The sequence below is a fragment of the Phyllopteryx taeniolatus genome, chromosome 11 (assembly GCF_024500385.1).
Source record: "Phyllopteryx taeniolatus isolate TA_2022b chromosome 11, UOR_Ptae_1.2, whole genome shotgun sequence".
Classification (NCBI taxonomy): Eukaryota; Metazoa; Chordata; class Actinopteri; order Syngnathiformes; family Syngnathidae; genus Phyllopteryx; species Phyllopteryx taeniolatus.
Genome location: NC_084512.1, coordinates 6,463,638 through 6,476,740, shown reverse-complemented (window position 1 = coordinate 6,476,740; position 13,103 = coordinate 6,463,638). Strand labels below are relative to the sequence as shown.

At 42.8% G+C, this 13,103-nt stretch overlaps 1 protein-coding gene across 4 annotated transcripts in view; it reads left to right on the top strand.

Annotated features, from left to right (window-relative positions):
* The first annotated feature begins 2,373 nt into the window (after positions 1-2,373).
* The window catches only part of LOC133485533 (inositol polyphosphate-5-phosphatase A-like), a 211,900-nt gene continuing 201,170 nt past the window's right edge, over positions 2,374-13,103 (top strand). For 2 of the 4 annotated variants that reach the window (XM_061789372.1, XM_061789370.1), the window contains exon 1: positions 2,374-2,923. In XM_061789372.1, the coding sequence (XP_061645356.1) occupies positions 2,846-2,923 (78 nt within the window). In that variant the 5' untranslated portion in view covers positions 2,374-2,845. The remainder of the gene's footprint in view (positions 2,924-13,103) is intronic. The other 2 variants (XM_061789369.1, XM_061789371.1) reach the window with 2 other exon arrangements.

Genomic DNA, 13,103 nt, shown 5'->3' with positions numbered 1-13,103 from the left:
CAAAAAAAACAAAAAAAATCAACAACTTGTTTGAACATTGTTTGCTCACACTGCAAAAACTCATAATCTTACCAAGAGTATTTTGTCTAATTTCAAGTCAAAACTAAATCTGATTACACTTTAAATAAGACTCATCACTCTTAAGATAAGACAAAAAAAAGAAACTTGTTTATGACTGTTTTCACTCGTTTCAAGCAAAATTTCACTTGAAATGACTTATTTACTCCACTGAAATTTTTTCCCCTACTTATTTCAAGTAAAAATTATTTGCAAACTTGTCTAAAAACAAGTTAATTTTCAAGTAATGAGTATTATTTTAAATGTAACCAGAGTTGCAGTTTTTGCAGTGCATTGCTTATCAGTGAGCAATACAAGCTATACTTTTGTTCGAATAAATACATTCTCTCTTCTTCTTTTTTCACAATCACTATACAAGTTAGAAAACAATTTTTAAAACCTGCTATTCCTCCCCTCTCCCTTTCAGAGAGAAAACTACAATCTGTGCAGTAAACATGGGCAGTCAGTGGCTATGCATATACTGTATGTATTCTGGAAACACGTCATCTAGTTGAAATATCTTCTCGGCTAGTTTGATCCGTTTTAAGTAAAATTCGATATGGACACAGACTCAAAATCCATTCACAAAATACCTTTCATATTCCAGTTATCACATGCCACGTCATTTTCAAAGCACACGGACACACAGTCCAATGCCAGACACAGCTGTGAGCACACGCTCTGGCAGTAAGGGCTCAGCTACTCCACTTCCTAGGTACACACGCTTAGAAATTCATGAGCCATCATGAGATCCAGCTGGATCTGTACCGATGTCCAAGTGGCACACCATCAAAATAAAAATGTACCGAAAATGTTTGTCCATCACATTCCACTGCTTGACTGGGAACCAAAATACATATGTTGACTTTAGGTGACTTAATCAATACAGAAATCTCAGTGTTTCTGTTTACCTCATCTTTCCTCATCAAAGACCACATTGTGCGCTTATCCGGTGTGTCATATCCCTCCTCTAAGCTGCTGACCTCCAGCTACCTTTAAGTGAACAGGGCTATTTTTGGTCTCAGGCTTCCTTAGAATCACAAGGGGAGCGCTGATGATTCTGCTTGAAAAGCATGTCTGATGATATTTAAATGACGCCACATGGTGGGTTTCACACTCAAAACGTGATGGGACTGATAACAGTGAGTATTTCATGCTCCAAAACTCAGTGACTCAACTGTTGGCTTGCTTAATTGGAATGAACATTGACGAAAATGAATAGTAAAGCATACTTTAGGGGTAAAATTGTCAAGTCAATGCAGTAAACATCAACTCACTATACTGTCGAGGCATTGTACTGTGGCACTTCAAAAGCGCACACAATCCATTCTAGGTCAGGTCGACCTCCATTTTGTTCAGATTTAGAATAATGACATCAAAGAAAAAGAAGGAATGCAATCCACGAAGCTGTGACCTCCATTGCACATTTTGTATGTAAGTGCTATATTCTAACATTTTTTACAAGTGTAAAAGGATGTTTATCACAATGCATTTAATCTAGATTAAGAAACTACTCATCCATTCCATAACAGAAATAGAAATAATCTTTTAAAGATGTTTTATTACATCTCTCTTTCTATTTCTCTCTCTCTCTCTCTCTCTCTCTCTCTCTATATATATATATATATCCATCCATCCATTTTCTGTACCGCTTTATCCTCATAAGGATCGCGGGCGCACTGGAGCCTATCCCAGGTATTTTTGGGTGAGAGGCGAGGTTGTCAGCCAATTGCAGCCAATTGGCTGCAATTGGCTGCAACTGGTCGTCAGCCAATTGCAGGGCACGTATAAATAAACAACCATTCACTCTCACATTCACACCTATGGGCAATTTAGAGTCTTCAATCAACCTATCACGCATGTTTTGGGGATTTGGGAGGAAACCGGAGCACGCGGAGAAAACCCACGCAGGCACGGGGAAAACATGCAAACTCCACACAGATGGAGCCGGGATTTTAAGGCAGTGGTTTGAATCCCTCGCCTGGTAGGTTATTTGAAGACTCTAAATTGCCCGTAGGTGTGAATGTGAGTGCGAATGGTTGTTTGTTTCTATGTGCCCTGCGATTGGCTGGCGACCAGCTGAGGGTATACCCCGCCTCTCGCCCGAAGATAGCCGGGATAGGTTCCAGCACGCCCGTGACCCTAGTATGGAAAATGGATGGATGGATTCAACTAAGGTCCCTTCAAAGTTACATACTATAAGTTGAGCAGGCCAGCAATCTCAACAACAAGCCAGAGACCTGCATTAGAAGGGCAACAGCGTTGTTTATAGTGCGCTGGCCCTTTAAGAGAGCCAGCGCGTTTCCGATTGGCACCGTGACGTCACAGCAGTGCGGGACTCCAGCCTATCGTCAGAGAACATTGAAGGCAATGGTCCCGGTTAGAGTCGTGCTTCACGAGGGACGCTTCCACTTTACTGTTCCAAGCAAGGAAGAAGCGAACCACAGCCCACGGGCGCTTGCCGTGGACGAAAAGGGAAAGTTTTACGATGGAGGAGAGAAAGTAGCGCGAGAAGAGGCACGCCAACCACAGTCTCCAGCGGACCTTGGACTGCAAAGCAACTCCCGGTAGATGAACGGCCAACTGCTGAAAAATATGCTCCAGCCGAGCCACCTCAGCCCCGGCTTCACTCGCGAATTCCCCGTGTTTTAAACTGCTCTCTGAGACATTCGCCTGCATATTTTTATTTTGTATTTATTTATTATCTTTTTTTTTTATTTAAAAATTTTTTTTTTTTTACACCTGTGAAGTTCGCCATCCAGTCCTCGACCCACCTGCGAGAGATATCATGGCTGGAAAGCTGACAACAGCGCAAGGCACGGGAATACTGCTGGTGACAGCCAACGTCGGATCCCTGTTCGAGGATGTGAGTTCCTCCGTTCGTACGTTTCCCTTCAGCTACCCTCGGCGTTGTGTACGCCCTTGTTTTGTTTGACGTTTTATTTCGTATTTATTGATCTGTTGGAGCATTTCAGCTCGTCACGACCCGCGCGTTTCAAGTCGCCCGCGGTAGCCTAAACTGCAACAGTCTCGCGCATAAACACGCGAGGCTGTCATCGTTGCCACAAACACGCTCACTGGCTCCTTATGTTCACGGTTTCCTGTTGTATGTTTGCCATAGCCCACTTTCTCTCTCATGTAATGTCTGTGTGTGGAAATGATTTGGATGTCAGTGAGACTGGAGATTAACAATGATCAACACAAGCCCAGCACAAACAAAACCTTATCAAAGGGTGACAATTATTATTCCCCCCCAACACAAAAAATCGTATACAAGCGTCATACTGTATTTTTTTTTTTTTTTGACTAAGATCTAAAGATCTAAAAGTGAAATGGCTTTTCATTTTTCACGTGGGGTTTCTGGAGAGAACAGTTGTGTGGTTTGTCTCGAGATTTGGCATTCCGGTGAAACCTCTACAGTCTTCAAATTCTGAATTTAATCGACATATCCATCTAAATTCGCATAAAACGTGAGGATGCAAACTGCCATGCATGATGCCATGTGATGTCCCCACAAGAACTCAGTGCAGAGTGTAAAAGAATTTTCCTCGGCCAATGCGTGTTGCGTTTTCTTTGGTTTTGTGAGCTGCATTGATAAGACTCTGTTTTATTGTTTTAACCTTTATATTAAGAGTTGGGTGTTTTATTTTTACCCTTGTATAGTGGAACCACGGTTCACGAATTCAATTTGTTCCAAAGAGTTTGTTCCTTTCTTTTTCCTGGATGTTTTGCGTAAATGCTGTTTGCAAACTGAAGCATATCATACGTAGTCCGTGAACGGCAGCAATAGTTGTCTGAAGATTTTGTCCATACTCTAATTTGTTCTTAAACAGGGGCGTTTGTGAACCGAGGTTCCACTGTGTTACATTATTTGTTATCGTTTTAAAATTTTATAGCTTAGGTTATTGATTTCACACCCTTGTGACGTTGACATCATTGTGTTTTGAAGCAACTTAGGCAAAATGAATGCAACAAACAGAGCCACTGTTGATTCATTCTCACTTGTTTATGGTCTAACAAGCAACATGCATGCTTTGGGAAGTTGAGCTACATCCAAATAACGTCACACCTCACAAAACGTAACGCAAAACTTCGGACTTCAAACTGACATGATGTTCGACGACGGAGTCCTTCCTCTCTGTGAGATGACATTCAAAACATTACGAAAGATATTCTCTCACCCCAATAAAACAATTCAAAAATACTAACCTAAATTGTTAATTTAAAACATACTAACACAAAAATTGTAATTTTTTTCCCATAGTTGATGACGGAATGTAGTCAAGGGCCCCTCACTAGTGGTTAACTTCTTTTAACACTCGTATGAATGATATAGTACAACAAAAAGCAATGTATGTATGGTTAATAAAGTTTTCTGATGGCGACAGTTATTATTTCCATAACTTTCAATTGGGTTTTCTCAGGGTACTCCAGTTTCCTCCCACATCCCAAAAACATGCATGGTAGGTTAACTGAAGACTCTAAATTGCCCATACGAGTGAATGTGAGTGCGAATGGTTGTTTGTTTATATGTGCCCTGCGATTGGCTGGCGACCGGTTCAGGGTGTACCCCTCCTCTTGCCCAGAGTCAGCTGGGATAGGCTCCAGCAAGTCTGCGACCCTTGTGAGGATGAGTTGTATGGAAAATGTATGGATGAATGGATAACCTTCAATGTTAACAAAAATAGCTTCGGCCAGCTTTTTGTGATGGATTGTGTTTGATTTCAGTGGTTCCACTGTATATTTAAAATCCATGTTGACGTGTCAGTCTGTGTTAAAATTGCTTTGTCTTTGAGTGTTTGCAACAAGCACTGAATGTTCTATATTCACTTGGACTTTTGCCTGCTTCTTTCTTCACCTGGAGCTTAGTAACCCAATTGCACAAAATCATAGTAAACAGTGGAATTTCTCAAAGTGTCAGTTTCAGTGTTGTGTTAGCAATGTGTCTCCCTTTTGTTACACGATGTCAGAGTTCTCCCTCTCTGGACTATAAATACCTTGCCTCTCGACTGAGCTTTGAATGTCTCATGGATTTGTCTCCCCCAGACTTTGAACAGACTCAGCCAAAATTTCCATGAGTTTGTGTGTGTTCTTTCAGTGAGTGAGTGAGTGAGTGTGTGCGTGTTCGTGCGCAGGTGTATGTGTGCGCGCGTTCTTCTGGTTCCATTTATAGCTTTGAGTGTGTTGGTACCCCTTAAGTAACAGTTGAATGAAGTCTTTGTGGACTTGGATTCTAAATTTAGGTACGCTCATGAGAAGTGTCATGTGATACCCTAATCCCTAAGGCTGGTGCAAACATAAAGATAATCGGGCTGTTTTTGTCCTGATTTTGCCCCTTCCGAACCAAGGACGACAAATTCCAGACTATTTTATATCTTATGAAATTATTCTATAAGATTTGGTCTGAGGTGTGTTAAGAGTGAATTTGTAGAAGGATGATGAGGATGGAGCTGCCAGGCAAGAGAGCTAGAGGAAGACCAAAGAGAAGTTTGATGGATGTCGTGAGGGAAGACATGATGGCAGTTGGTGTTCGAGAGGAGGATGCAGGAGATAGGCTTACATGGAAAAGGATGACGCGCTGTGGCGACCCCTAACGGGACAAGCCGAAAGGAAAAGAAGAAGAAGAAGAATTGGGTCCGAAACTGGTCGGAGCTTAAATATGAAAAAATGTTCAATATTTACGGGCAAAAATCTTGGTGTGTGGGGAAAGACGACTATCCCGAGTTATGACTCTGTGAATTGTGTTGTGAAATGGAATGTAGCCAAAGGAGCAACCTGTCACCTGACTAGGGAACACGGAAGCGGCTGAAAATAAAAATAAACATGTACTACCCGTTGTCGTATTTTGTATAAGTGGGTTCACCAGACGGCAAGAAGTATTTTCTTAAGCAAGGCGATATTGACGCTGTCACCATTCTAAAACACACCCACTTCTGGTCCCTTCGGCAACACTCTGGAAACATTGGCACATTATATCCGGTACCCTGTAAAATAAGTCCTTTAAAATATAAGCATATCAGTAAAATAATACGGTTCACACACCAGAAGTACAAAGTCCGGTAAACCTCAGAAATGGAGGACCAGCTCGTGGAGCTGTGGGAAGCCCGATAGTGCTTGTTTAACATCTTGTTATATCGTCATATTATTTTACTAAATTTGTAGATAGATGCAACATTATGCTTGTCTATATAAATTGATTCACTCCTGTTTAGGGCTGGAAGTAACGATTATTCTAAAAATCAAAAATTATTTTTTCGATGAATTGGATTAATAATAATTATAATAATCCATCCATCCATCCATTTTCTGAGCCGCTTCTCCTCACTAGGGTCGCGGGCGTGCTGGAGCCTATCCCAGCTGTCATCGGGCAGGAGGCGGGGTAGACCCTGAACGGGTTGCCAGCCAGCCTACGGGCAATTTAGAGTCTCCAATTAATGCATGTTTTTGGGATGTGGGAGGAAACCGGAGTGCCCGGAGAAAACCCACGCAGGCACGGGGAGAACATGCAAACTCCACACAGGCGGGACCGGGGATTGAACCCCGCTCCTCAGAACTGTGAGGCTGACGCTCTAACCAGTCGGCCACTGTGCCGCCGATTATAATAATCATTAATTAATAATAATGATAATATTTAATTAATAATAATAAACTTATTAAATAACAGAAGTAGTATTATTAGGATTTCGCTATCGTGCATACAGCATAAAAATGTTTTTATGTATAAAAAACTGAACAATACAACAGATATTTTGAAGGTATTTAAATACAGCTAGTGTTATCTGGACTTATCTAAGTAGAGATAACTTTACAAATATCTGAGTACAGTGTGTAAATTGTTACTTTGTTTTAAGTTGAGCAAACACCTCATGTTTTAGAGTGTGGATAGTGAGACTCATGATGTGATGCGGTGACGACGTGTCCAATTTTCTCTGAGAGTCTGAATTTGTAAAGCTCGTGGCATGTAAAGCCAGGGTTGTGTGCTCCCAGCGCTTCTCAGCGTACACACAAAACGTACAGCAAAACATGTAACTATACAGGTAGATTTTTACGTGCGAAGCAGATACTATGAGTTCCACGTCAGGCTTGTAAGATTGGTCTCCCTTGCCGAGTTGGAGATCCGACTTCAGGAAGGGGGGGTGATTAAAAAAGTGGAGTGGACGGGTTGATGTCATGTCATTATGAATCTGAGTGGGTATCAGTAGTATCTGCGCCCTTTTCAGCGTATGCGCTCCCGTTGGCTGTTTATAATAACAAGAAGGTGCTCTTTCTTCAGAAAGGAGAGCGTGCAGGTCGAGGAGATTGACTAAAGCATTGAAAAAGTTGGCGACTTTCAACCGTCGTGTCTTATATAGTGATACGGTGTTAAGGGAGCATTCAAACATGCACTCGCGAAAGTGCGACCACATGACATTTAGATGCATACACACAAAAAAAAGGGTCGCATATGCGACCACTTTGGTCTCAGTCTCAAGCCCAGAGGTCTCTGTGCTGAAAAATGTGTACTCCATGCTGGCTGGCAACATCATGTCTGTACCAGCTAGTTAGCTGAGCTGCTAGTTAGCGGTAGCGCTCGTCAATCATCTGCCACGATGTGTTGAATCTTGCATAAATTTTATCCAGTTCATCTGCCATGAACATTCGTGCAGCTCCTCTTCATGGGACATTTCGTTCCGCGGAGATTCTTGTCTCAGTGGAAGACAAGTTAATTTTTTTCCACTTTAATGTACACACAGCACCCCATATTGACAAAAAAACCTGAGTTGTTGAAATCTTTGCAGATTTATTAAAAAAGAAAAACTGAAATATCACACAGCCATAAGTATTCAGACCCTTTGCTCAGTATTTATTTGAAGCATCCTTTTGAACTAATACAGGCATGAGTCTTTTTGGGAATGATGCAACAAGTTTTTCACACCTGGATTTGGGGATCATCTGCCATTCCTCTTTGCAGTTCCTCTCCAGTTCTGTTAGGTTGGATGGTGAACGTTGTTGGGCAGCCATTTTCAGGTCTTTCCAGAGATGCTCAACTGGGTTTAAGTAAGGGAGTCACGCAGTTTATGTCACAGAGTTGTTCTGAAGCCACTCCTTTGGTATTTTAACTGTGTGCTTTGGGTCATTGTCTTTTTTGAAGGTGAATCTTCGGCCCAGTCTGAGGTTCTGTGCACTCTGGATAAGGTTTTCGTCCAGGATATCCCTGTACTTGGCCACGTTCATCTTTTCTTCGATTGCAACCAGTCTCTCTGTCCCTGCAGCAGAAAAACACCCCCACAGCATGATGCTGCCAGCACCATGCTTCACTGTTGGGACTGTATTGGACAGGTGATGAGCAGTGCCTGGTTTTCTCCACACATGCCACTTAGAATTAAGGCCAACAATTTCTATCTTGGTCTCATCAGACCAGTGAATCTTATTTATCACCATCTTGGAGACCTTTAGGATTTTTTTTGTAGCAAACTCCATGTGTCTTGCACTGAGGAGAGGCTTCCGTCAGGCCACTCTGGCATAAAGCCTCGACTGGTGGAGGGCTGCAGTGATGGTTGACTTTCTAGAACTTTCTCCCATCTCCCGACTGCATCTCTGGAGGTCAGCCACAGTGATCTTTGCGTTCTTCTTTACCTCTCTCACCAAGGCTCTTCTCCCCCAATTGCTTAGTTTGGCTGGACGGCCAGCTCTAGAAAGGGTTCTGATCGTCCCAAACGTCTTCCATTTCAGGATTATGGAGGCCACTGTGCTCTTGGGAACCTTAAGTGCAGCAGAATGTTTTATGTAACCTTGGCCAGATCTGTACCTTGCCACAATTCTGTCTCTGAGCTCTTCAGGCAGTTCCTTTGACCTCATGATTCTCATTTGCTCTGACATGCACTGTGAGCTGTAAGGTCTTTATATAGACAGGTGTGTGGCTTTCCTGATCAGGTCCAATCAGTATAATCAAACACAGCTGGACTCCAATGAAGGTAGAGATCCATTTTAAGGATGATCTGGAGAAATGGACAGCACCCGAGTTAAATATATGAGTGTCACAGCAAAGGGTCTGAATAATTATGGGTGTGTGATATTTCAGTTTTTCTTTTTTAATAAATCAGCATGTGTGTGGAGGTGTGTGTGTGCGTTATGAGTTACCTTTATTAATTCATAAATTGGTGATTATGTCTGTGTTGAAAGGACTCTCTTAATAATTTGATTCATCCCAAGGGGCTATCCTTGAAATAAATTAATACCAGTACATAAAAATAATGCGCAATATACAATATTTTTTTTATATATAAAGCCAGCATTTCCCAAACCTTTTACCGCCTTTGACCGTTTTCATGTTAAGACATTTTTGGCTATTTACTCCATCGAGATAAATAGCCATGTTTTTACGATATTTATGATTCACACACACAGGCCATATGCCGTATCGTGCCACAGGTCCGACAGTGTTACACAGTAGACACAGTGTTACGACAGTGCCATAAAGTGTCATGGTTATGGTTTGTGGGTCTTGCCTTTCAATTTTGATGAATAAAGTCCTCGTTAGCACAAAGTCGTTTTACACATATTATTGGACATAATAATCTGCTGATGAAGTTTTGCTTTGAGCCGCTGCCCTTGTCCCTCGCTGCCATTCCGTTGTTCTGCTGCCGCTCGTATGACTCTAGCAGCCTTAGTTTCGTTAGCTTCGGCTCTCGACTTGAGGCTAATTCGTGCTCGTTTATCCAGTCACGTGTATGCCAATCGCAGTTTTTCCTTACGTCATCACATCCTGTCTCGGATGGGATGTTTCGGTGATAAAAGTATTTCAGTCTACAACTGAAAATTCGCTTCTGGGTGATTTTGTTGAATTCGTTATTGGCCCAAGCGGGCCAGCGTCTATACTTAAGTGATGGCCCTAGACAGCAGCGTAGTGGCCCTGGGGCACAGGGGCACCGGGCCACCGTTAATGTTGGACCCTGCAGTAGAATAGTGACTTATTGATTTAACTTCAGGCCTTGTAAAAATGTAATACTGTATAATGATGCTCTTGTCAGTAGCAGTAGCACTGCTCTCAGTGAGTGCTGTCAGTGAATTAAGAGATAGTGGAGAATGACACGAGTGGCGGTTTTCATCACCAAGCTGTGCATATAAAAGCAGTTCAAATAAAACTATATACGTAAACTATATGTTTGTCTTGTAAACTATATTACATTTTAAAGTAAAAGTGTTGACACGATTCCCTTATTGGATAACCCTCAGAAAGATCTTCAGGACTTTATTTAGAATTTTCTTAAATACATTTTTTTTAAAATTCTAAATCGTTGGTGGTAAATATTAGTAGGCTAACTTTAGCTGTCAGATAATTGTAATTGATTTTTAAAAAAGGCGACACGGTGAACGACTGGTTAGAGCGTCTGCCTCACAGTTCTGAGGACCGGGGTTCAATCCCCGGCACCGCCTGTGTGGTGTTTGCATGTTCTCCCCGTGCCTGTGTTGGTTTTCTCTGCGCACTTCGGTTTCCTCCCACATCCCAAAAACATGCATGGTAGGTTAATTGACAACTCTAAATTGCCCGTAGGTGTGAATGTGAGTGCGAATGGTTGTTTCTTTGTATGTGCCCTGCGATTGGCTGGCAATCAGTTCAGGGTGTACCCCGCCTCCTGCCCGATGATAGCTCCAGCACGCCCGCGACCCTTGTGAGGAGAAGCGGCTCAGAAAATGGATGGATGGATGGATGGATGGATGATTTGAAAAACCATGACAAAGTGGTCTGAATTACATAAGGGGGGCGTGACTACAGTATGTTTGTCTTGGGCCCCCAAATGACAAGCTAGTTACGCCCTGGTTCGAGCCAGTGCCGCTGCCGCTTGGCATGACGACCAAAGTGGCATTAGTGGCTTGTTGCATTGATGAAGAAGGCAGAGAACTAGCTGTAAGAACTAATGTGAATTGCAGGACACATTGACTACTGACACTTCAAATGTACATTGCGGTAATAAATACGCATGCTTTATTTCGACGCCAAGCAGCAACGGCTCTTGTCTTGGTTGATGCTCCACTACCTGCAGCTGGGAAAGCTTGTGAGCCTGACTGCTGATAGCCAGCAGCGGCTCGAAGGCAGATTTTAAGCATTTTACGAAGTTGGGGAAAAAAACTAAACCACTAACACCGTTCACACACGGCAGAATGAGCTTTAAATGGGCTTTTGAATATACAATTTTGATTCGCTAGTGTGGCGAATGTGAACAAAATTTTCTTTGCCACATCCTGTTTCAATTAGCCATTACGTATTATACATCAGGGCTTAAGGCTTCTTTATACTCGCGCGGGCGGTGACCCCGTTGACGTCACTGCGGTTGTCCCGTGCGCAGTTTGCCTTTATACTCTAGCGCAACCCTCGCGCACAGTTTTGAAAATGTACTGCAGTTCACCTCCAAATCGGGGGTGTCGCTTCGGCTGGTATTGGCTCGGAGACCACGGGGTGGAGTTTCCTCTGCATTTTTTTGGGCCATTTCTGGTAGCCGTTTTTAATTTCCTTTCAGTAACAAGGAACAAAGCAACAACAATGGTGACCATGGAACAGTGTCTGCTAGAACCAATTGACCTAGATCAGGGGTGGCCAACCCGCGGCTCGCGAGCCTCATGCGGCTCTTTAACTAGTTTCATGCGGCTCTTCAGGAGCTGTAACATGACATGCGTCAAAAATTCTTGGCTGGCGCTGTCATTCACTCCCCTACAGCTAGATGGCACACTGACCATGTAAGCCTGTTTGAGTGACGTCAAACGAGCGACGAGAGAATCTTTGGTGTGACATCATTTGTGTTGTAAACAATTTCCGACAAGTTACCTCTTGAAATGGCAGGGAAAAAAAGCACATCCAAACGAAAATATGAAGAAGAACACAGGACGTTTTTGCCAGAGTGGGAGAGTTTATATTTTTTTGTTAAACGTAATGGCAAGCCGATCTGCCTTATATGTCACGCAGCATTAGCGCATTTCAAAGCTTCAAATCTTCAGCTCACTCCACCCTAACATCGAACAGGAATTTCCAAAAGGGACTGAACTTCGCAAGAACAAGTTGGTCGCTTTGAAAAGCAGGTGCAGTTTTTCAAAAAAATTACAAAACACTCAGAGACCGTAACGCTTGCATCATATCAGCTGGCTTGGAAGCCAGACTGTTTGAAAGCCCCGCTCGTCACAGATGAGGCTGCGGCTGAGTTGGAGATGATCGACCTTTGTGAGGAGGATCAACTGAAAACTGTTTTAAGGGAAGGGACCGTTGAGTTCTGGAAAAGTGTGCCAATTGAAAAATGCCCCAACATCAAACGAGCTGCGCTTAAGATACTGTCCATGTTTGGGTCAACGTACGTCTGCGAGTCTGTGTTTTCTACCCTGAAACATGTGAAATCAAAGCATCGATCTCTTCTGACTGACACTCATTTGAAAGAATTGCTTAGAGTGGCAACAACAGAATACAAGCCAGATTTGAAGAGGATTGTTCAAGATAAGGAATGCCAGAAGTCTCACTAAGCAGCATAGTAAGAGAAAGATGTTATTGAAAATTATTCTTTTATTGTTTGTGGACTTGCTTGAACTGAGAGTTTGTGTGTGTGAGACAAAATGTTAACTGTTGAAAATTACTGATATTATCATGTTGGTGTGGTTATTTTCATTAGATCTGGCTGAGCAGAGGTCTGTGTATGCGTGCATACATGATTAAAAGATGATGTTCATGTGTACCCGTGTATGTGGCTCTTTGCAGTAACACAGGAAAAAAAGTGGCTCTTAGTCTCTGACTAGTTGGCCACCCCTGACCTAGATGAACTGATGATACGTTTAATTATGCTGCAAAATTGATCAAGAAGGCGGCGGCGTAGATGGTATGTAGAACCAAGGGGCACGCTGAGTACGTCATCACAGCATGTGACTAAAACGGACCAATCATGAGAGATGATCGCCGTGGTGTTCTATGTGCAGCAAACTTTTTGCTGTATGCACGTCAAGCTACGTAGAGGGGCCGCGCGGACCAATTCGTTGGTCACGTGATGCAATGCGGGCGAGTGCGGGAGTATAAAGAGGTCTTTACAGCG